Source organism: Pinus tabuliformis, chromosome 8 (genome assembly GCF_031772625.1).
Source record: "Pinus tabuliformis cultivar Carrire ecotype Pingquan chromosome 8, CPIR1, whole genome shotgun sequence".
Classification (NCBI taxonomy): domain Eukaryota; kingdom Viridiplantae; phylum Streptophyta; class Pinopsida; order Pinales; family Pinaceae; genus Pinus; species Pinus tabuliformis.
In genome coordinates, this window is record NC_142294.1 from 1,759,371,747 (window position 1) to 1,759,395,413 (window position 23,667).

At 38.1% G+C, this 23,667-nt stretch overlaps 1 protein-coding gene across 1 annotated transcript; it reads left to right on the forward strand.

The window, feature by feature from the left end:
• The first annotated feature begins 22,246 nt into the window (after window positions 1–22,246).
• On the forward strand, window positions 22,247–23,453 carry LOC149243165 (uncharacterized). The gene is made up of 2 exons (XM_089371141.1): window positions 22,247–22,375; window positions 23,166–23,453. Exons 1-2 carry the CDS (start codon window positions 22,247–22,249, stop codon window positions 23,451–23,453), a joined length of 417 nt encoding a protein of 138 aa, XP_089227267.1.
• The last annotated feature ends 214 nt before the right edge of the window (window positions 23,454–23,667 follow it).

Below are 23,667 nucleotides of genomic sequence, written 5' to 3' on the forward strand. Positions count from 1 at the left end.
AAATGTATTGTTGAAAACATCATTAATATTAAAATTACAGTGCGCAACAATGTAATGTGCAGACTTTGATGATTTTCCCTTATCTGGTGGTGGTTGATTTTTATTTTCATTCAATTGTTCTCTCCTTTCACTGACTTTCTCCCGAGTGATTTTTCAATTAGTAGAAGTATGACCAATTTTACCACATATAAAACATTTGATAGCTAGTCTATTATTAAAATTTATGTGTTGTCTGTCTCTGTAGGTTTAACCCTGTATAGAAATTACCTGCATACGAATTCTAAAACACAGAAAAATAAACAATGTGAAAGCATAACACATAAAACACATATACACAGATATTTTCCCTTGGATCCCAAAACCGGGACTACCAACTTTATTTTTCATTATCTTCCTTTCAATGTTACAATACATATTTATACATGCCGAAGCATCCAATACAATGGACCGAAAACCATAGGTAGGTTCGCCCAACCTAATATAAGGTCCAAAAAAAAAATTCTAGGGCGCTGTGTTGAAAATGCAACAAGATGATGGAGCTTAGTGAAAAGAAGTCGCCTTCACTAAGTGGGCCCGTAGGCTATTTTTGGCGCAAAGTCTATTTTTAGACTATGTCTATTTTTAGACATATGGATCATGGTCTATGAGTTGCAGGATGCTATTTATGGATGATTGGTCATGTTGGTAAAAATATATGGACCTCTATTTTTAGACATATGGGTGGAGTCTATTTTTAGACTACCAGTCTAAAAATAGAACAGTCGAATATTATTAACTCTTAATAATATTTGGACTATAGACATTATCTTATCCTCTTGCAGCACTTCAGTTCGAGCTACAGATGTGGCACATGCAACTGCCAGAAGGAAATACGCTTTTCCTATGGGTTAGTTGAGCTATTGCATGATGGACTTCAGTTAGAACTCAAGTGATTGAGTTTGGTGGAGTTGATTGAGGAGTTGATGGAGTTGTGTTCAGTTTGACTTAGTTGAACTAGTTGTATTTAGTCTAACTGCCAAATACACTAGTGATGAGTGATGTGAATTAATTATTAACTTAATTCACTAATTATTAACTCATAAATCAACTAAAGAATACATCAGTTAACTCAGTGCATGGACAGTTCAGTGGAGACAAGTGTTAGAGGTGGGTGAAAGGGTGAGACTACTATCAGTTGTGACTATAGTTGTGCATGAGATTTGCACAATGATTGATGGAGATTTCCAATGAGGATTACGCAGTACAGGCCAAGGGAATTGGAACTTGGATCAGATCTATTCTCAACTTGGATTTTGCAGTAGAGGCAGGCAAACAGTGGAGGAGATTTGAACCCGGGACTTGTTCAGATCTGAGCTAGTTTGTGTGTAGCAAGTGGAGATAGTACTGAGTACTTGTGAGGAGTATTGCACTATGTATTGTTACATGTTCTCTATCATTATAATATACAGATAGTTGGGTTTTTTCAACTGTATGCTTTCCCCATTACATATTGTGTTGATATGTGTGATTGATGTTTCAATGTGCGCATGTGATTGTTTTTAATTCCGCAAATTGATGATCAATGGTAGAGGAGGTTATGTATTATGCATGCATTCTGCAAATAGTGTATAATCAGGATAATCTCTATGAATAAGTGTTATATTATTCAAAATTTCTATACGTTGCGCCAAACCCCGTAGAGGGGGGCTACCCGCCCCTCTCAAAGCCCCCGCTGCGTAATTGGCGAAACAAAGGGGGGGCTCCTCCCCCCCTCTAACCCCCCGGTTCACTACGTAGGTTAGTCGTGGAAAGAATATAACACAACCCAACATTCTCCCACTTGTTGTTTTCTTTCCACATGGGGGCCACAGGAGAGCTTATTCATTTTTCCAACCTTGAAACGCCCATTGTTTCCCTCCACCAGGAGAACTTCTCAGAGCTCATAGATTTTGCAATTAATCTGTAGTATTCTTCAAAGCGTCCACCTTTACCAGCAACACCTTTTTGTCTTCTATCATATCCCTCACAAAGTGATACTGAACATCAATGTGCTTTGTCTTTGAATGCTAAGCAAGGTTCCTTGCCAAGAAAATTACACTTTGGCTGTCACAGTCTATCCTTATAGCTCACTGTACTAACCCCATACTTGAACACAATCTTTGCAACCAAACTGCTTCCTTGCTTGCATGAGTGGCTACCATGTATTCTGCCTCTATAGTTGATAATGCCACTATAGATTGTTTCTTACTCATCCAACTAACTGCACCTCAAAATAGGTTAAACACATACCCACTTCTGCATCAACAAAGCAACAAATATCTAACACTCTGTCCAATCATGGTCTTCCTTGGTAGCACAAACCATAATCACTAGTGCCACGCAAATACCTGAAAACCCGCTTCACTGCTGTCCATAGCTCCTTCCTTGGTTTTGACATAAACCTGCTCAATACTCCCACTGCATGTGCAATGTCTGCTCTAGTACAGACCATCGCATACATCAGGCTACCGACTGCACTTGCATATGGAACACGGGACATGTCCTCTTACTCTTCTTGTGTCTTGGGACAATGTTCAGCAAATAAACTCACACCTACAGGAATAAGAACCCTCACCGGCTTACTATCCTGCATATTAAACCTTTGCAGTGTTGTCTCAACATACTTCCTCTGGTTTAACCAGAGCTTCCTCTTTGCCTGGTCTCTTTTAATTTCCATGCCAAAAATGTAGTTTGCAACACCAAGATCTTTCATGTTGAATTTTGAGGACAATTGGGTCTTCAAATCATGGATATTTCTTTGTCATTTCCAACCAGGAACATACCATCCTCATACAAGACCAGATAAATAACATCGTCACCAATTAATTTAAAATACACACAGTGATCTTCTTTGCTTCTTGTGAAGCCAAGTCCCCGTATAAATGTATCAAATTTATGATACCACATCCATGGTGACTATTTTAACTCGTATAGAGACTTCTTTAACTTGCATACCACTTCTTTCTTACCCTTCACTGCAAAACCTTCAGGTTGCTTCATGTAGATCTCCTCTTCCAAATCCCCGTGATGAAATGTTGTCTTCACATCCATCTGTTCTACCTCAAAATCAAAAGCAGCAACAACAAATAAAAGTAACCTAATAGAAGTTATCTTGGCAACAGGAGAAAACATATCACCAAAATCAATTCCTGGCACCTAGGAATAACCTTTTGCTACCAACTGAGCTTTGTATTTCTGTTGGGTTGTGTTATATTCTTTCCACGACTAACCATCGTAGTGAACTGGGGGGTTAGAGGGGGGTCGGAGCCCCCCCTTCGTTGCGCCGATTACGTAGCGGGGGGGTCATAGGGGGGGCGGCTGCCCCCCCTGTCCGGGGGGTTTGAGGGGGGCGGGTAGCCCCCCTCTATGGGGTCCGGGGCAGCACCCCTGGAAAAAAAATTTTGGACCCTATATTAGGTTGGGCGAACCTACCTATGGTTTTCGGTCCATGGTATTGGATTCTTTGGCATGTATAAATATGTATTGTAACATTGAAAGGAATATAATGAAAAGTCAAGCTGGTAGTCCCGGTTTTGTGATCTAGGGGAAATCTCTGTGTATATGTGTTTTATGTGTTATGCTCTCGCATTGTTTATTTTTCTGTGATTTAGAATTCGTATGCAAGTAATTTCTGTACAGGGTTAAAACCTACATTTGGTATCAGAGTTGTTTTGGATTCAAGGGGACGCCTTTGTTGCTAAGGGGTTTCGCTCGGGCCTGTGGTAGACCCTATTCAGTGAGAGATCTGCGAGATCGATTCTGGTGGTGAAAGAAGATGGCGAGCAGTGGAAAGATAGAGATCGAGAAGTTCAATGGTCAGAGTTTTGAGTTGTGGAAACTCAAGATGGAGGTTCTGTTGGTGGATAAAGATCAGTGGATCGCGGTAGATCCAGGTACTAAACCAACGGGAGTGACCAATGAAGAATGAAAGAAGTTGGATCGGAAGTCAAAGAGAACAATACAATTGTGTGTCTCAGATTCAATATTGTTGAATGTATCAAGGGAAGCTACAGTGAAGGCTTTGTGGGACAAGTTAGGGACTTTTTACCAATCTAAGTCTCTGGTGAATAAATTGTTCTTGCGGAAAAAGTTGTATAACCTGAGGATGAAAGATGGAGACTCGGTGACAGAGCATCTGAACGCATTTAATACTGTGGTAAATAAATTAGCGTCTGTTGATATTAAAATTTCATATGAAGATAAGTGCATCAGTTTGTTGTGTTCTCTACCAGATTCGTGGGATAGTCTGGTTATTGCAATAGGTAGAAATGCAACTGCTTTTCAGTTTGATGAAATAGACTCAGCCTTTCTGACGGAGGAGATGAGACGGAAAAATATGGAGAGCCAGAATGGTGATGCCTTGTCTGTACGAGGACAGTCCCAGAATAGAAACAAAAATAAGTCATCGAGTGGGAGATCTAAATCTCCAGGAAAACCTATAAAGGTGGTGTGCTGGAAATGTGGAAAGGAAGGGCACTTCAAAAGGGACTATAAATCTAAAGCTCCTGATAAAGGAAAGGGATTTGATGATGCTCCTTCTGCAGAGGCGAAAACCACCTCACATGAAGGTGGGGATGTGTACTTGGCTTCTTCAAGTACACATGTAGATCATGAGGCATGGTTTATTGACTCAGGTGCATCCTTTCACTTCACTCCCTATAGAGAGTGGTTCTGCGACTATGAGAAATACGATGGTGGTGATGTCTTCTTAGGAGATGATAGGAAGGCTAGAATCATTGGTCGTGGAAAGGTAAAGTTGAAGTTGCAAGGTGGAAGGGTTAGAACACTTTCGGGTGTTCTGCATATTCCTGCATTGGCCAAAAATCTGATTTCTGTAAGCAAGTTGGATGATACAGGTGTAAAAACATTGTTCGAGAAGGATACCTGCAAGATGGTTCGGGGAGCACTGGTATTGATGCGGGGAGTTCGGATTGGAACTCTGTACAAGCTGCAAGGTAGCACTGTTGTTGATGGGTGCAACAGTTCTGTGGTTCCTGAAAGTGGAGCTGAAAATCTAGTGGTCTCTGGAGAGAAGACCATGTTGTGGCATCAAAGGCTTGGACATATTAGAGAGAATGGCCTTCGAATACTTCATGGTAAAGGTATGGTAGAAGGTATGAGTAATAGCTCTCTGGATTTTGATTTCTGTGAAAATTGTGTATATGGGAAGCAGAATCGAGTGAGTTTCCCCTCTGGTGCTAAGAGGGTGAAACAGATATTAGAGCTTGTGCACAGTGATGTGTTTGGACCTATGAAAGTTCCATCACTGGGTAAGTCTGTGTACTATGTATCATTTATAGATGACTTCTCAAGGAATACATGGATATATTTCCTTAAGAAGAAATCTCAAGTCTTTGACAGGTTTAAAGAATTTAAGGCTCTAGTGGAAAATCAAACAGAGAAGAAGATAAAGGTGCTGAGGACAGATAATGGTGGAGAGTTTTGCAGCAAGGAATTTGAAGAATTCTGTAAGAAGTGTGGTATAGCACGGCAGAAGACTACTCCATATACACCTCAGCAAAATGGAGTCGCAGAAAGAATGAACAAGACGTTGATGGAAAGGGCAAGAAGCATGCTCAGTGGTGCCGGGTTAGGGCAGGAATTCTGGGCAGAGGCGATGGATACTGCATGTTACTTGGTCAATAGGTCACCTTCATCAGCATTGGAGGATAAGACTCCACAAGAAGTATGGGCTGGTAAAAAACCCTCTCTTTCACATCTGAGGGTATTTGGATGTGATGCATATGTACATGTTGCAAAGGAGAAACGAACCAAGTTGGATAGCAAATTTGAAAAGTGCATCTTTATTGGGTATAAGGATGGTTTAAAGGGTTATAAGCTTTGGAACCCAATAACAAGGAAGGTTGTGTACAGTCGAGATGTGGTGTTCAGAGAGGTGAAAGATGTTATTAAACATGAAGTCTAACCAAAGGAACCTGAGAAGATAGAGTTTGAGCTAAAGGAGGAAGAATCAGACTCTACAGCAGAGGAGGAATCAGAATATGAAGAGCCACAAACTCCGACTGTGAGAAGATTAGTTCGAGAAAGAAGGCAGCCAGAAAGGTATAGTCCTTTTGCTTTCTGTTCAAATTTTTCTTTGCCTATTACTGATGATGATCCCAGAACTGTGAAGGAAGCAGTAGATTCAAAGGATGGAAAACTCTGGGAAGAGGCCATGGTTGATGAAATGGCATCTTTGCACAAAAATGAGGCTTGGGATCTGGTGGAGTTTCCGACTGGAAGGAAACCCATTGGCAGCAAATGGGTGTTCAAAAAGAAGACAAATGCAGAAGAGAAGGTGGAGAAATACAAAGCTAGGTTGGTAGCAAAAGGATATTCCCAAGTGCCGGGAATTGATTTTGGTGATATTTTTTCTCTTGTTGCCAAGGTAACTTCTATTAGATTACTTTTATCTGTTGCTGCTGCTTTTGATTTTGAGGTAGAACAGATGGATGTGAAGACAACATTTCTTCACGGGGATTTGGAAGAGGAAATCTACATGAAGCAACCTGAAGGCTTTGCGGTGAAGGGTAAGAAAGAACTGGTATGCAAGTTAAAGAAGTCTTTGTATGGGTTAAAGCAGTCACCAAGGATGTGGTATCAGAAATTTGATACATTTATACGGGGACTTGGCTTCACCAGAAGCAAAGAAGATCACTGTGTGTATTTTAAATTGATTGGTGACCGTGTTATTTATCTAGTCTTGTATGTGGATGATATGTTGCTGGTTGGAAATGACAAAGAAATTATCCAGGATTTGAAGACCCAATTGTCCTCCAAATTCGACATGAAAGATCTTGGTGCTGCAAACTATATTTTGGGCATGGAAATTAAAAGAGATCGGGCAAAGAGGAAGCTTTGGTTAAACCAGAGGAAGTATGTCGAGACAATACTGCAGAGGTTTAATATGCAGGATAGTAAACCGGTGAAGGTTCCTATTCCTGTAGGTGTGAGGTTATCTGTTGAACAGTGTCCCAAGACACAAGAAGAGGAAGAGGACATGTCCCGTGTTCAATATGCAAGTGTAGTCGGTAGCCTGATGTATGCAATGGTCTGTACTAGACCAGACATTGCACATGCAGTGGGATTATTGAGCAGGTTTATGTCAAAACCATGGAAGGAGCACTAGACAGCAGTGAAGCGGGTTTTTAGGTATTTGCGTGGCACTAGTGATTATGGTTTGTGCTACCAAGGAAGACCAGGATTGGACAGAGTGTTGGATATTCGTGGCTTTGTTGATGCAGACTGGGCTGGAGATCTGGATCAGAGAAGATCTACAAGTGGGTATGTGTTTAACCTATTTGGAGGTGCAGTCAGTTGGATGAGTAAGAAACAATTTGTAGTGGCACTATCAACTATAGAGGCAGAATACATGGCAGCCACTCATGCAAGCAAGGAAGCCGTTTGGTTGCAGAGATTGTGTTCAAGTATGGGGTTAGTACAGGGAGCTATAACAATAGACTGTGACAGCCAAACTGCAATTTTCTTGCCAAAGAACCCTTCTTATCATTCAAAGACAAAGCACATTGATGTTCATTATCACTTTGTGAGGGATATGATAGAAGACAAAAAGGTGTTGCTGGTAAAGGTGGACACTATGAAGAATACTGCAGATCCATTGACAAAATCTGTGAGCTCTAAGAAGTTCTCTTGGTGTAGAGAAACAATGGGCATTTCAGGGCTGGAAAAATGACTAAGCTCTCTTGTGGCCCCCTGTGGAAAGAAAACAACAAGTGGGAGATTGTTGGGTTGTGTTATATTCTTTCCATGACTAACCCACGTAGTGAACCGGGGGTTAGAGGGGGGGCGGAGCCCCCCCTTCGTTGCGCCGATTGTGTAGCGGGGGGGTCACAGGGGGGCGACAGCCCCCCTGTCCGGGGGGTTTGAGGGGGGCGGGTAGCCCCCCTCTACGAGGTCCGAGGCAGCGCCCCGAGAAAAAAAATTTGGACCCTATATTAGGTTGGGCGAACCTCCCTATGGTTTTCGGTCCATGGTTTTGGACGCGATGGTTTTCGGTCCATGGTATTGGATGCTTCGGCATGTATAAATATGTATTGTAACATTGAAAGGAATATAATGAAAAATCAAGCCGGTAGTCCTGGTTTTGGGATCCAGGGGAAAATCTCTGTGTATATGTGTTTTATGTGTTATGCTCTCGCATTGTTTATTTTTTTGTGATTTAGAATTCGTATGCAAGTAATTTCTGTACGGGGTTAAAACCTACAATTTCTCCACCTTTCCTTCTGCATTTTTCTTCTTCTTGAACACCCATTTGCTACCAATGGGTTTCCTTCCAGCCAGCAACTCCACCAGATCCCAATCCTCATTTTTGTGCAAAGATTCCATTTCATCAACCATGGCCTCTTTCTAGAGTTTTCCATCCTCTTAATCTACTGCTTCTTTCACAGCTCTGGGATCATCATTAGTAATAGATAAAGCAAAATTTGAACAAAAAGCTGATGGATTATACCTTTCTCGCTGCCTTCTTTCTCGAACTGTTCTTCTTACACCCGGAGTTTGTAGCTCTTCATCTTCTGATTCCTCCTCTCTTGTAGAGTCTGATTCTTCCTCCTTTAGCTCAAACTCTATGTTCTCAGGTTCCTTTGGTTGGACTTCATGTTTAATAACATCTTTCACTTCTCTGAACACCACATCTCGGTTGTACACAACCTTCCTTGTTGCTAGGTTCCAAAGCTTATAACCCTTTAAGCCATCCTTATACCCAATAAAGATGCACTTTTCAGATCTACTATCCAACTTGGTTCATTTCTCCTTTGGAACATATACATATGCATCACATCCAAATACCCTCAGATGTGAAAGAGAGGGTTTCTTACCAATCTATACCTCTTGTGGAGTCTTATCCTCCAACGCTGATGAAGGTGATCTGTTGACCAGGTTACATGTTGTCTCCACCGCCTCTGCCGAGAATTCCTGTCCTAACCCAGCACCACTGAGCATGCTTTTTGCCCTTTCCATCAACGTCTTGTTCATTCTTTCTGCAACTCCATTTTGTTGAGGTGTATATGGAGTAGTCTTTTGTCATGTTATACCACACTTGTTACAAAATTCTTCAAATTCCTTACTGCAAAACTCTCCATCGTTATCTGTCATCAACACCTTTATCTTCTTCTCTGTTTGGTTTTCCACCAGAGCCTTAAATTCTTTAAACCTATCAAAGACTTCAGATTTATTCTTAAGGAAATATATCCATGTATTCCTTGAGAAGTCATCTATAAATGATACATAGTACACAGACTTACCCAGTGATGGAACCTTCACAGATCCAGACACCTCACTGTGCACAAGCTCTAATATCTGTTTCGCCCTCTTACCACTAAAGGGAAAACTCACCTGATTCTGCTTCCCATATACACAATTTTCACAGAAATCAAAATCCAGAGAGGTATTACTCATACCTTCTACCATACCTTCACCATGAAGTATTCGAAGGCCCTTCTCTCCAATATGTCCAATCCTTTGATGCCACAGCATGGTCTTCTCTCCAGAGACCACTAGATTTTTTGCTCCACTTTCAGGAACCACAAAATTGTTTCACCCATCAACAACAGTGCTACCTTGCAGCTTGTACAGAGTTCCAGTCTGAACTCCCCGCATCAAGACCAGTGCTCCCCGAACCATCTTGCAGGTATCCTTTTCGAACATTATTTTTACACCTGCATCATCCAGCTTGCTTACAGAAATTAGATTTCTGGCTAATGCAAGAATATGCAGAACACCCGGAAGTGTTCTAACCCTTCCACCTTGCAAATTCAACTTTACTTTTCCGTGACCAATGATTCTAGACTTCCTATCATTCCCCAAGAAGACATCACCACCATGATATTTATCATACTTGCAGAACCACTCTCTATGGGGAGTGAAGTGAAAGGATGCACCTGAGTCAATCAACCATGCCTCATGATCTACATGTGTACTTCAAGAAGCCAAGTACACATCCCCACCTTCATCTGAGGTGGTTTTCACCTCTGCAGAAGAAGCATCATCAGATCCCTTTCCTTTGTTAGGAGCTTTAGATTTACAGTCCCTTTTGTAGTTCCCTTCCTTTCTACATTTCCAGCGCACCACCTTTACAAGTTTTCCTGGAGATTTAAATCTCCCACTCGATGACTTATTTTTGTTTCTGTTCTGGGACCGTCCTCGTACAGACAAGGCATCACCATTCTGGCTCTCCATATTTTTTCTGTCTCATCTCCTCCATCAGCAAGGATGAGACTATTTCATCAAAATGAAAGGCAGTTGCATTGCTACCTATTGCAATAACCAGACTATCCCACGAATCTCGTAGAGAACACAACAAACTGATGCACTTATCTTCATCTGAAGTTTAAATAACAACAAATGCTAACTGACTTACCACAGTATTAAATGCGTTCAGATGCTCTGTCACCAAGTCTCCATCTTTAATCCTCAGGTTATACAGTGTTTTCCACATGAACAGTTTATTCACCAAAGACTTAGATTGGTACAAAGTCCCTAACTTGTCCCACAAAGCCTTCACTATAGCTTCCCTTGATACATTCAGCAATATTGAATCTGAGACACATAATCGTATTGTGCTCTTTGCCTTCTGATCCAACTTCTTCCATTCTTCATCGAACACTCCCGTTGGTTTAGTACCCGGATATACTGCGATTCACTGATCTTTATCCACCAACAAATCCTCCATCTTGAGCTTCCATAACTCAAAACTCTGACCATTAAATTTCTCGATCTCTATCTTTCCACTTCTCGTCATCTTCTTTCACCACCAAAATCAATCCTGTAGATCTCCCACTGAACAGGGTCTACCATTGGCCCGAGCGAAACCCTTCAGCAAAAAAGGCGTCCCCTTGAAGCCAAAACAGCTCCGATACCAAATGTAGGTTTTAACCCCATACAGAAATTACTTGCATACGAATTCTAAAACACAGAAAAAAAAAAACAATGCTAGAGCATAACACATAAAACACATATACACAAAGATTTTCCCCTAGATCCCAAAACCAAGACTACTAGCTTGATTTTTCATTATCTTCCTTTCAATGTTACAATACATATTTATACATGCCGAAACATCCAATACCATGGACCAAAAACCATCGCGTCCAAAACCATGGAACGAAAACCATACATAGGTTCGCCCAACCTAATATAGGGTCCAAAAAAAATTTCCCGGGGCGCTGCCTCGGACCCCATAGAGGGGGCTACCCCCCCACTGCGCAATTGACGAAACGAAGGGGGGGCTCCGCGCACCCCCCCTCTAACCCCCCGATTCACTATGTAGGTTAGTCGTGGAAAAAATATAACACAACCCAACAGTCTCTGTGATTATTTTTGCCGCCCATGCCTCTATAATTTCTCCTACCAGGACCTCTACTACTTTTATCACCTCTAAAAGTTTCAACATGAGACTTCTAATCCTTTCGTGCAAGGCACAAAGTTTCTACAATAGAGCTAGGTGGAGTCTCTTTCTTCCCAAAGGTTTTTTCTCTGTCAGTTATTTTGCTTACTAATTTATCAAACGTAATGTCTTTTAACTGCCCACAATCTTGGAGAGATTCCAAATAGTGTGAATAGAGAGGGTGAAGGACTATTATAAAAGTTGTAAGTTGTAAATCTACTTTAATTCTAGTTGCTTCTATATCATGAAATATGGTTTTTATTTCATAGGCACTCTTCGAAGGATCATTATCCTTCATCTCAAAATTAAACAACTTTAACAATAATTGAATAATTTCGAGTTCTAAGTGTGAATCATACAATTCTTTCAACTTCTTTAATGCTTTGAATGCAGTATCATATGAAACCATCTATCATCTTACCTCTTCTATCACCGTTGCACTTATTAATGCATATGTCTTGTTGTCTTTTGTCTTCCAAATTGCATGTTGCTTCTTGTTATCAAGCAGCTCTGGTGCAATTTATTTTTCATCACTATCCTTATTTCCTTAACAAACTTCCCACAAATCGTTAAAAACAAGGGAACTTTTAAGCTTTCTAAATCACTCTTGATAATTTTCCTTTCCATTGAGAACAACTCCAACTATAGAAACTATTAAAGTAATAATTGTTATGTAAACAAATATTCTTCAAATCCTTTCAAATTCAAAATAAATGCAATACTTCTAAAAAGGTATAAATTTGTTTCTCTTGTTTCAAACAAAGTTGGCTTTGTGGTTTAATGGTAAGTCTCAAAAATATCCTAGCAAAGAGATAGGTTCAAATCTTATTAGCCTCCAAATATTTTATCTTACCAATTGCCTCTTAAAAAAATATGTATTTCAACTCACAAAAAACTTGACCACTCTTCAATTGAAAATTTAATTCAAACCACCAAAAAAATATATATCCTTCATTTTAAGTAAATCTTTCAATAAAAACACTCTTCAATTAAAAATTCAAAATTGACCACTCTTCAATTGAAAATTTAATTCAAACCACCAAAAAAATATATATCCTTCATTTTAAGTAAATCTTTCAATAAAAACTCATGTAAAAATATGTATTTCAAAACACCAGAAAATTTACCACTCTTCAATTAAAAATTCAAACCACCAAAAAAATATATCCTTCATTTTAATTATCCTTCAGTGAACTTTTGTATCCTTCATAAATCTTTCTGTAAAAACTCATGTTTACTTTCGTAAATGCAAATACTATCCTTCAGAAATTTTATTGTCGTTAAACTCTTATTTACTGTAGTAAATGTAAATACTATCATTCAGAAATATTACTGTGATTAAACTCTTGTTTACTACAATAAATGCAAATACTATTTTTAAGAAATTTCATTGTAAGTAAACTCCCCTTTGATGCAGTAAATGCAGCAGATAAAACCTCCCAAAATTAAAACAAGAAGCGGCCCTTGGATGCATGGAACTTAGACTTTTAACAAGAAATCCAATGATTATTGGCATTCAACTCAATCTTGACAATTTTTATTAAGAACAAAAAGCACTCAAAACTCCAACATGTATTCTAACTTCCAAGGATATGTTAAAAAAAAATATGTATACCACTGAATTTCTTCAATCGTCTTTCATTATGATGGAACGATATAAAACTTACAAAGAGTCAATAGTTTGGGTGTCCACTTGGCTAACCTTTTGCTACACCCAGCTATCCTTACAGTCTTCACGCTCCGCGTCTCCTTTACGCCACAGACTTCAAATACATGGATTTTAGAAATAACTCAACTGGGGTTCTCATACCATTGTATAAGCCTGAATAAACTCCATAATGAAAGAGCACAATGAAAGAGCATTGTATTAATGATAAAATTACTTATTTATACATGTGCAATCTAGGTAGGAGACAATTGTGTCTCAGTAACTTATCAATCGTAAAAACGGAATGTAAAACTAATTACATATTATACAATAACAATCCCAAAATATTAGTTAACAGGATAGGAAGGGAGAACCTACCTATCCCTAGAGTGTGAATGGTGGAAGGAAAACCCAGAAGAAAATTTGTAAAAATCAGTAAGGATAGGAAGAGAGAACCTTGGAAATGAGGAAATCAAAGCTCCATACTATAAAAAGAGAAAAAACGGAAACCATTCGGTCTCTGAATTCATTCTGGACAAGTAGGGATCTTATTGTTGGGTGTGGGACGATAACCTTAGTTCATTGCAGTCCTAACACCCAAAAATTATTGTTGGACATTATTGTTGGGTATGGGATGATAACCTTAAAGCTGCATACTATAAAAAGAGAAAAATCGGAAACCATTCGGTCTCTGAATTCATTCTGGACAAGTAGGGATCTTATTGTTGGGTGTGGGACGATAACCTTAGTTCATTGCAGTCCTAACACCCAAAAATTATTGTTGGACATTATTGTTGGGTATGGGATGATAACCTTAGTTCATTGCAGTTTGGACACCCAAAACTAGCACTAAATGGTTAAGCAGAGTTCTCTCTTAGCCTCGATGGCAAACTACATTGATTATTGTTGGGTATAAATCAATCCCTGAATTTATTTGTTACTAGGCTATGGAGTATAAGTGGCATGGCTCAACAAAAACACTCAAAGAAGGGAAAAATGAAAAAGGTCATAACATGGAGCTGGGTTATATTTTTTGGCGAAATTAGTGCGCATTTTGGTGGAAAAATTATGTTTCGATCGAGCAATTTTATGGGATCAATCGATCAATTTTTAAGAGCTAGATCGAGTTGTTGAGACACTTAAAAATAGCTCTAAAAACACTAGATCGAGATCCTGTGTAGCTCAACAAACACTAGATCAAGATCCTATGTAACCCTAGGTTAGGAGATCGATCAAGCTTTAAGGCTACATGGAGCCCTAAAGTTCAATATGGCCTTAAAGATGGAAATTTTAAAATTTATGTAAATATCAATAATGATGTGCAAACTTTAAAACTGTAAGTATTTGATAAATATAATTACTAATTAAATTTGAATAGGTAATTAACAATGGTGTAGATTAATTTCTCATTACATTTCTAGCATTTTGGTGTACAAACTTGAAAAATGATTCTATTCCACTTGCAATTAAAATTGTAATATTCTTATATTTATAATTTAGTAACTTAAAAATTAGCTTTTACTGTCATTTAAATTTTCAATGTTACAATTTAAATAATATTTTTTTTAAATATAATTTAAATAATAATTTGATTAAAATTAAAAAAAAAAATATGAATTTGATTTTAATAAATATTATATATATATATATATATATATCAAATTTGTGTATTTGACATCATTGGAAATTTAAATTTTATAAAATTCACTGAAGAGTTAATAAAATCAAACTCTTATATATATATATATATACATATAATCCAATTTTAAGGTCACGTCGGAGCCAGCCACCAAATTGGTGTATGAGACCCTCTTGTTTATAATACAATGGACCCACCTCCACGCATACATACTCTACCCCCTCTCGTTTTGAACTTGTAACCTGTTAGGAAGAAACACATGCTCTTAATTATATATATAGTAATTAACTTAGTTGTAGGTTATAATTAATATAATTATAATGGATGCAATGGTACTTGGTATTATAAATCTCTCTCTACTCATCTTGCACAAATGTGAAGGCGGATTGATGCAATGGCAGGTACTCGAATAATTAGGGTTACAGAAGGATCGTTTTGTGCCACCGCCGCTCCTAGAGATCAGCTATGTTCTAGAACAGCTTGGAGCCTGGCAGCCGGGATCACAGAGCATGATTCTCCATTTTGGATTTGGCCCAGATCTTTTGCTAGAAAGGAGTCCCATGGAACGAATCAAAGCAAACAGGGGCCGGAGGAATTTTCTCCCTTCTTGGCTCAGGACGGTTTTCTCAGGGCGGATCTGGGCACCATTCCACAATGCCTTGGGCATTTTGTTTCAAATCAACCAGACCCTACCCTGTTTTGGGTAGTTGTGCTCTCCTACGTGGGTGATTCGGTCTGGCTAGGCAGCAATGTCTGCGTCATTTGGAAGGAGATGCGGTTGTTTGTTCCACTGCCCCCCCTCGATCTGCCACGGGAAGACCGAACTGCCGCTCTCTGGCATTCTTTTAAAGGTATGGTCGATGAACAAGAAAGGGGCGGGAGCTTGGGACCGTGTTTCTTGCGGTTAGAGGCTCCCCTGTTCACCTCCGGACAGATGTGGGCGGTTGACATCACGGCAGTGAAGAAATTTATGCCCTGGACAACCCTTTTCAAGAATACCATACGTAGAGAGGTCAGGGTTTCCCTGATTCTCACAGGTCCTCTAGATATTTTAAATGAGCACTAGAGAATTGACCTTGGCAAGCCAGCACCCCTTCCTGCTTTGGAGAACCAATTAGCAGAAGAATCCAGGCAAAAAACAAATCTAGCAATCAAGGACCCCGGCCATGAAGTGATACAAATCTTCATCAGAACCCTGTCAGGGAATACGATTTGCAAGCAAACCAGAACAGGGATGCTGATAAAAAATTTAAAGGACGAAATACAAGAATTTTTAGGCATATCAGCAAACCTGCTGAGCTTGGTATATGCAGGACACATTTTACAGGAAAAATTTACAGTGCAGCACTATGGAATAGTGAGAGATTCAACCATCTTTCTGAGCACGAGGCTGAGAGGTGGAAGCTTTGGATCTAGCTCAAAGGGCACAGGTTCTTTCAAGGATGTTGTCAAAGGGAAGGGGGAAGCCACCAACAAGCCAGCACCAACACAAGATCTACCTGGTCCCTATATAGTGGAGCAAAGAAAGCAGACACCAGTTTTGACAATCGATCTGCCTGAGGTAAACAACTTTCATACTGATTTCTCTTCCTTGGCTATCATTTGTAGATTCAATGGCTTTTGGCCTAAAACAGATGCTTTACGACAATGGATCTTTTCCACATGGTCAACAAACTGTGACATCCATTTATGCTCCAAAGGATTTTTTATTGTTAAATTCGACACAGTCAAGGAAAAAGAATATGTCCTCCATGAGGGGCCATGGTTCTGGGGCAATGCAGGACTCTTCATGACCCCCTGGTTCCTGGGTTTTGACCCCTCCTCTATGGTGGTTTCCAAAATGCCGGTTTGGGTCAGGTTACACAACCTCCCGTTACACTTCTGGCTTCCCAAAGTTTTCGAAGCAATGGGGAATGCAATAGGCAAATACATCAAGCAAGATGTGGAAAGAATTGCTAGATGCATACATACTTTTGCCAGAATCTGTGTCGAGGTTGATCTCAGTCAAGGGCTACCTGATAGCATTATTCTGATCCATAACAACACACAGTGGAAACAACCACTAGATTATGAAAACACGGCCTTCAGGTGTCGAGGCTGTCAACAAACAGGTCACCTCCGTAATAACTGTCCTCAAGTCAAAAGAGAAAGCAGAAGGAACAAGAAACAAGCACAAAAACCAAGAGGCTGGCAACACACAGTGAATCCAGAAGAAGAAACAGAAGACGAGGAGGCAGATAACCCTCCACCTGAACATGACGATGATCCAATTGGGGACGAAGCCACGGCAACCACCCCCATAGCAAACAATCAGACACATAAGTCGCCAGAATCTGAGAAATTGGCAGCACAGGGAATGATGGCCTCTTTGCCGAAGAAAATTCCAGTTCTTGAGGACACTAGCGGGGCCAAAAGACATCATTCTCCAGAACACTCCGATACAGATAAGGACAATCCTTGCATTGTGGAGGACTCTTCTCTTGTTCTTTTTTCATCCTCACCAACTCAAGGGGAGTGGCGAAAGGTTGAGAAGAAAAAGGGGAGAAAATCATAATTTCCTCCCTTTTTTGTACATTACTTCTTCCGGTTTCTTTTTCTGTTCTTGATTCTATGTCAACCAGTTGAGACTGTTGCGCTGGTTTTTGTCAACCAGTTGAGACTCTTTTCTTCTCCCTTTTATAAGGCAAAGAACGAGTCTTTCCGAAATGCTCTACATATGCTCTATAACTCTCTATTTTTATTAATAAATGGTTCGCTTTTTCCTGTGAAATATATATATATATTAAAAAAAAAAAACTTACACAAATGTGAAATATATATAAAAAAATTTACTACTAACTTAATTTTAAAATATATATTTTTAAATAATAAATATATAAATAAATCATAAATTTTAAAATATTATTTGATTAATTTAAATTTAAGTAATCTAAATTTAAATTACTTAAATCATCATAAATTCATCCTAATATATCGTGCATATTATAATTTGAGTAATCTGGATTTAAATTACTTAAGTCATCATACATATATATACTTGGAATTCATCCTCATATGTTGTGCATATTATGATAGGAGTGCATATTATACCTAATAGAGTGCAGATCAATGATGTTTACTAAAATTAACATTATTCATCATTAAAACTTTTTAAGAATTATTAATATTTAATATTATTAACTTAATAAAATTAAAATTATTAAGAACATTTAAATAATAACATTAATATTAATAATATTATTGATATTAATAAATATTAATATTAATATTTGTAAATTATATTAATAATATATAATTTATTAATTATTCATTATATTATATATATATATATATATATATATATATACTTTCAACGTTCAGTTAAAAAGTTTTTTGGTTGAGGTTGAAGAATTTAAATATTAGACAAGTGGCCTCATTTGTGAAACATAATATTTCATATATATGATATAACCCAATTTCATTGCCGTAGATTTTAGGGTTTTATAATTTTAATATTTCTATAATGTTAGGTTTAGATTTTATGGTTTTATAATTTTAAGTTTTATATATTTGAATTTTATAATATTATGTTTGTATGAGTTCGGTTTAGATTTTATTGTTTTATAATTTTAAGGTTTATATATTTGAATTTTATAATATTAGGTTTGTGTAATATTTTGTGTTTGTAAATTTAAATCTAATTTTTTAGGTTATTATTTTTTTTTTTTTGAGTTATTACTCTAGTAAGTTTTTTTTATAATTTCTAATTTTAGTTGTAATAAACATTATTATAAAATTAGTTTTAATAAGTTAATAAATTTATAAATAACCTATTAGTTTATTTTAGATTTTTTAAATTATTTTTTAATAATAATAATAATAATAATGTTAAAAATATAGTCAATCATATTATATTAAGAACATTTAAATTATAACATTAATATTATTAATATTATTAATATTAATAAATATTGATATTAATATTGGTAAATTATATTAATAATATGTAATTTATTAATTATCCATAATAAATATATATATGTATGCTTTCAACGTTCAGTTAAAAAGTTTTTTTGGTTGAGGTTGAAGAATTGAAATATTAGACAAGTGGCCTCATATGTGAAACATAATATTTCATTTTATATATATATATATATATATATATCATATAACCCAATTTCATTGCCGTAGATTTTAGGGTTTTATAATTTTAATTTTTTATAATGTTAGGTTTAGATTTTATGGTTTTATAATTTTAAGTTTTATATATTTGAATTTTATAATATTAGGTTTGTATAATGTTCGGTTTAGATTTTATTGTTTTATAATTTTAAGGTTTATATATTTGAATTTTATAATATTAGGTTTGTGTAATATTTTGTGTTTGTAAATTTAAATCTAATTTTTTAGGTTATTATTATATTTTTTTTGAGGTTATTACTCTAGTAAGTTTTTTTTATAATTTTTAATTTTAGTTGTAATAAACATTATTATAAAATTAGTTTTAATAAGTTAATAAATTTATAAATAACCTATTAGTTTATTTTAGATTTTTTAAATTATTTTTTAATAATAATAATAATATTGTTAAAAACGTAGTTAATCATATTATTATTAATAAAATGATTAATACATTATTAATGATGTTTAGAAAAATAATGGTAGAATTGAGGTTTCTGTTATCCATAACATTTATAAGAAATATTTTGGCGTAAATCACATGCAGAGAAAATCTGTCGACGCGTTTCGAACCAACTAGTGTGGTTCATCCTCAGAGAAAATCTGTCGACGCTTTTCGAACCAACTAGTGTGATTCATCCTCAGGACAAGTTGAAGAAACAGATCCAGCCTAGCATGTAGCATGTTAAATAGTTTGAGCAGAGCCTCCAACGGCTATCTTGACCAATGGCTAGAAAAATAATGTTAGTAACATTATTTATCATTAAAACTTTTAAAAAATATTAACATTTTATTTATTAACGTAATAACATTTAAATCATAACATTCATATTAATAACATTTTATTAATAATATTAATATTATTATTGATATTAACATAGTTAATATAAAAATATTAATCTTTGTAAATTATAATTATAATATTTAATTTATAATTATCAATAATAAATTTATCAATAAAAAAATTTAAGTTTTTTAACTTCTGTGCATTCTAATAATATAACTAATAGTATTAATGATAATATTATGATATTAACGTTAACTGTGTTAATATAAATAGTATAAAGATTAATATTAATAAAATAAATAAATAAGATTTGCATTCTAATCGCACATGGTAAAATATGCATATATGTATATAAATATTGCAATGAGTTATGTTATAAAGCATTAATAAGAGGTAAGGATGTCATATTGTTATGTTTTTATGTTGGTTTTCTTTTTAGCAAGTTGCTCATTGTAAATACTACAACGAGTTGTTTATAAAGCTTCATAAGTTGTATGTTTTGGTTTTTCAATGGTTTTTTTGGTTGTAGGTGTCATTGAACACCGAGGATAGTGTTCCCCCAAGGGGGAGTGTAACGCCCACGAGTCATTTTTGCGAGTTGGTGAGTCGGGCACGCCAACCGAGCACATTTAACCGACGAGTTGGTGTGGGTGCACGAAGGCGAGACAAGTTGGGCAAGTTTAACCAATGAGTCAAGGGTGTGCCCACACAATGCAACGAGCTGGCCGAACGAGCCAAGGGACGACTGCATAAAAGTCGTTTGCGAAAATGACTAAGTGTTGGAAGAGTTAGCGAGTTTATGTGGGTGGGCGGTCCCACACATGGGCGCCCCACACCATGGCCGACGTTCCAAATTGGTGAAACGATGGGCGAGAGGTCAGCTTGACTAAAAGTCGAAGCCCTTACCTAGATCGGTCCACCGTATATATTGGCGAAGGGATGGTGGGAAAGAAGGAGCGCTCTTCACACTTATAAACCGCATAGGTGTTCATTGTTATGGGCGAATCACCTGAGCGGAAAGTGGAGGATGAGACCGTTGGACGGGCGGAGCAAACAGAACAGCGAGGGTGGGCAGCGAAGTTCACAGGTCGGGTGACAATGTTAACCGCAGGGCGGGGCAAACCAAGCGAATGAGCCGTAGGTCGCCACACAGCCCGGGCATCAGAATTGTAGCGGCAGCGAACAGTTGAACGAGCAGCGCGGAGGTTCGAGTGAACGAACCCATGGGCAAGACGATCCCGGGTGAGGGTGCCGCAGTTGGAACGATGAGTCACGGTAGGGGTGACCGCGGTGAGGTGGCATGAGCCCGCAGGCAGGTGTGTCCATGGTGTAGTGGCGAGTGGGTGGTACGTTTGCCTGGCATGACGAGGCGTTCGATGGAAATGAAACAAGTGTGTGGTGTGGTAACTCGAGCAGGCCTGAACGATGCAGCAGCCAAGTCAATGGACCGGTCGAGCTGCACAGCAGTCTCCCTTTCTAAATTTTAAAAGACTCAGTTGAGCCATGCTCCCGGGGAGATTGTAAAAAAAAACAAGTATATATTGTTTACTTGCGTACATTTTGTATCTCGTCTCTTGCATGGTTTTATGATTATTAATGTATTTCGCACATTAATAAGTTAAAATGGAAAAATATGTGAATGTTAGGCGTAGTTCGGAAAATGACTTAAAAATGGAAATGTTTAAGTGATTAGTCGATGCCGCATGTTGTGAAACTCGGGAAAAAAGAGTTGGGGGTGTGACAGATGATATCAGAGTAAATTGCAAAGACCAAGTATGTATGCAGTCTGAAGTTTTGAACAGGAAATCTTGGATTCACAGTTTGTGGTTCCTAGATTTGGTGGTTCATAGCAAGACCATCCAAGCATTGGTGGACACGAGTGCCACACATAACTTCATGACTACACGTTTAGCGAAGGAAGTTGGGAAGCAGATTTTCCCATCAGGTGTGGAGGTCAAGGCAGTGAACTCAAGTGCTAAAGTGGCTGGATTGGCACACGAAGTGCCGGTTCGAATCAAAAGCTGGCAAGGTCGGTTGGACTTCTAAGTGATGGAGATGAACGATTTTGATATGATATTGGGGCAAGATTTCTTGAAGGGCAATAGAGTGGTTATTGTCCCCTTCTGCGATGAGATTATGCTGATTGGAGGATCACAGACTTGGACTTTGCCTACTCATAAGCAAAGGAAGGAAGTCAAGGTATAGCATGTTTCTGCACTGAGTTTGGAGAAGGCTATGCGAGAGTCAGATGTAGAGACAAATGTGACAGTCATCAGAGAAGTTGATAGCAATGATGGAGTGGGGACGCTTGTTCCAGCTAAAAATCCTGAGGTGCTAGCCAAGTATGCAGATTTGATGCCCAATGAGCTACCAAATAAACTTCCACTAAGGCGTGCGATGGACCATAGCATTGAGCTAGAGCCAGGGAAGCAACCTTTGGCCAAAGCTCCTTATTGATTGTCAGGACTGGAGTTGGAGGAATTGAAACAACACTCAAAGGAGTTAACTGATGCAGGTTTCATAAGACCTTCAAGGTCCCCCTATGGAGCTCCAGTATTATTCCAGTGAAAGAAAGATACGAATGAGTTACGGATGTGTTGTGATTATCGTGCTCTCAACAAGCAAATGATAAAGAACAAGTATCCTTTGCCATTAGCTGCAGATTTCTTCGATAAGCTTGCGAAAGCCCGAGAGTTTTCCAAGCTAGATTTTAAGGCATGGGTACTATCAGGATAGCGAAAGGAGATGAGAAGAAGACTGCGATTGTAACAAGGTATGAAAGCTTTTAATTCCTTGGTATGCCATTCGGGTTTTTCAATGCTCTTACTATGTTTTTCACTTTGATGAATGATGTACTACATCCATACTTGGATTCATTCGTAGTAGTATACTTGGATGACATTGTGGTTTATAGTGATAACTTTGAGGATCATAAGAAGCTCTGGTGTTTGAGGCACTGAAGAAGAGTCAGTTGTACTTGAAGAAGTCAAAGTGTATGTTTTCCCAGACCGAGATTCTGTTCCTTGGACACATTGTGGGTCAAGGGTACATACGGATGGAGCCGAACACGGTGAAGGCAATAGAGGATTGGGTTGAACCAAAGAATGTCCATGATATGAGGGTGTTTTTGGGAATGACCAACTACCAACAGAATTTTCTAGAGGGGTACTCCAAAGTGACCTCGTCACTGACAGACCTTTTGAAGAAGGACAAGCGATGGGATTGGACGGAGAAATGTCAAATGGCATTTGATGACTTGAAGAAGAGGATGGTTTCAGCACCGATACTGAAGTTACCTGAGTTTAAGCAACCGTTTGAGGTACACATAGATGCTTCATATTTTTCAATAGGAGGAGTTATTATGCAGGATGAGCATCCAGTGGCGTATGAGAGTTGGAAGTTGCAGGATAGAGAATGGAGGTATCTGGTTCATGAGAAGGAGATGACTGCGATCATCCACTGTTTGTAGGTATAGAGGCATTAATTGATTGGGAAGACTTTTGTTTTCAAGACTGACAATGTTGCAACGAGTTATTTTGGATCACAACCAAAGCTGTCAGTGAAGCAAGCTCATTGGAAGGACTTCTTGGCAAAGTTCGACATGACTATTGAGTACAGGCCGAGTAGACTCAATGGATTTGTAGATGCCCTTAGTAGGAAGGGACAGCTAGTAGCATTGGAGGGGGAGGAAGACCATGCAGCACGAAGTAGGAGTCAAGTACAGATGATAGAAGAGATGCAAAATAAGCTCAAGCAAAGCATTGAGACTGATACTCAGGCACAGAATATTGTGAAGTAGATAAAGGAGGGGAAGACATGGAAGTTTTTTCTCCGAGATGGACTCTTATTCTTTGGGAACCGACTCTATGTTCCAAATACATCTGGACTTAGGAGACACCTTTTGAAGGAGTGCCATGATTCTCCATGGGTTGGCCACCCAGGGAAATGTCATTCTTTGGCATTATTGGAGAGAGGATTCTTTTGGGAGAAGATGAGGGAGGATGTAGAGGAGT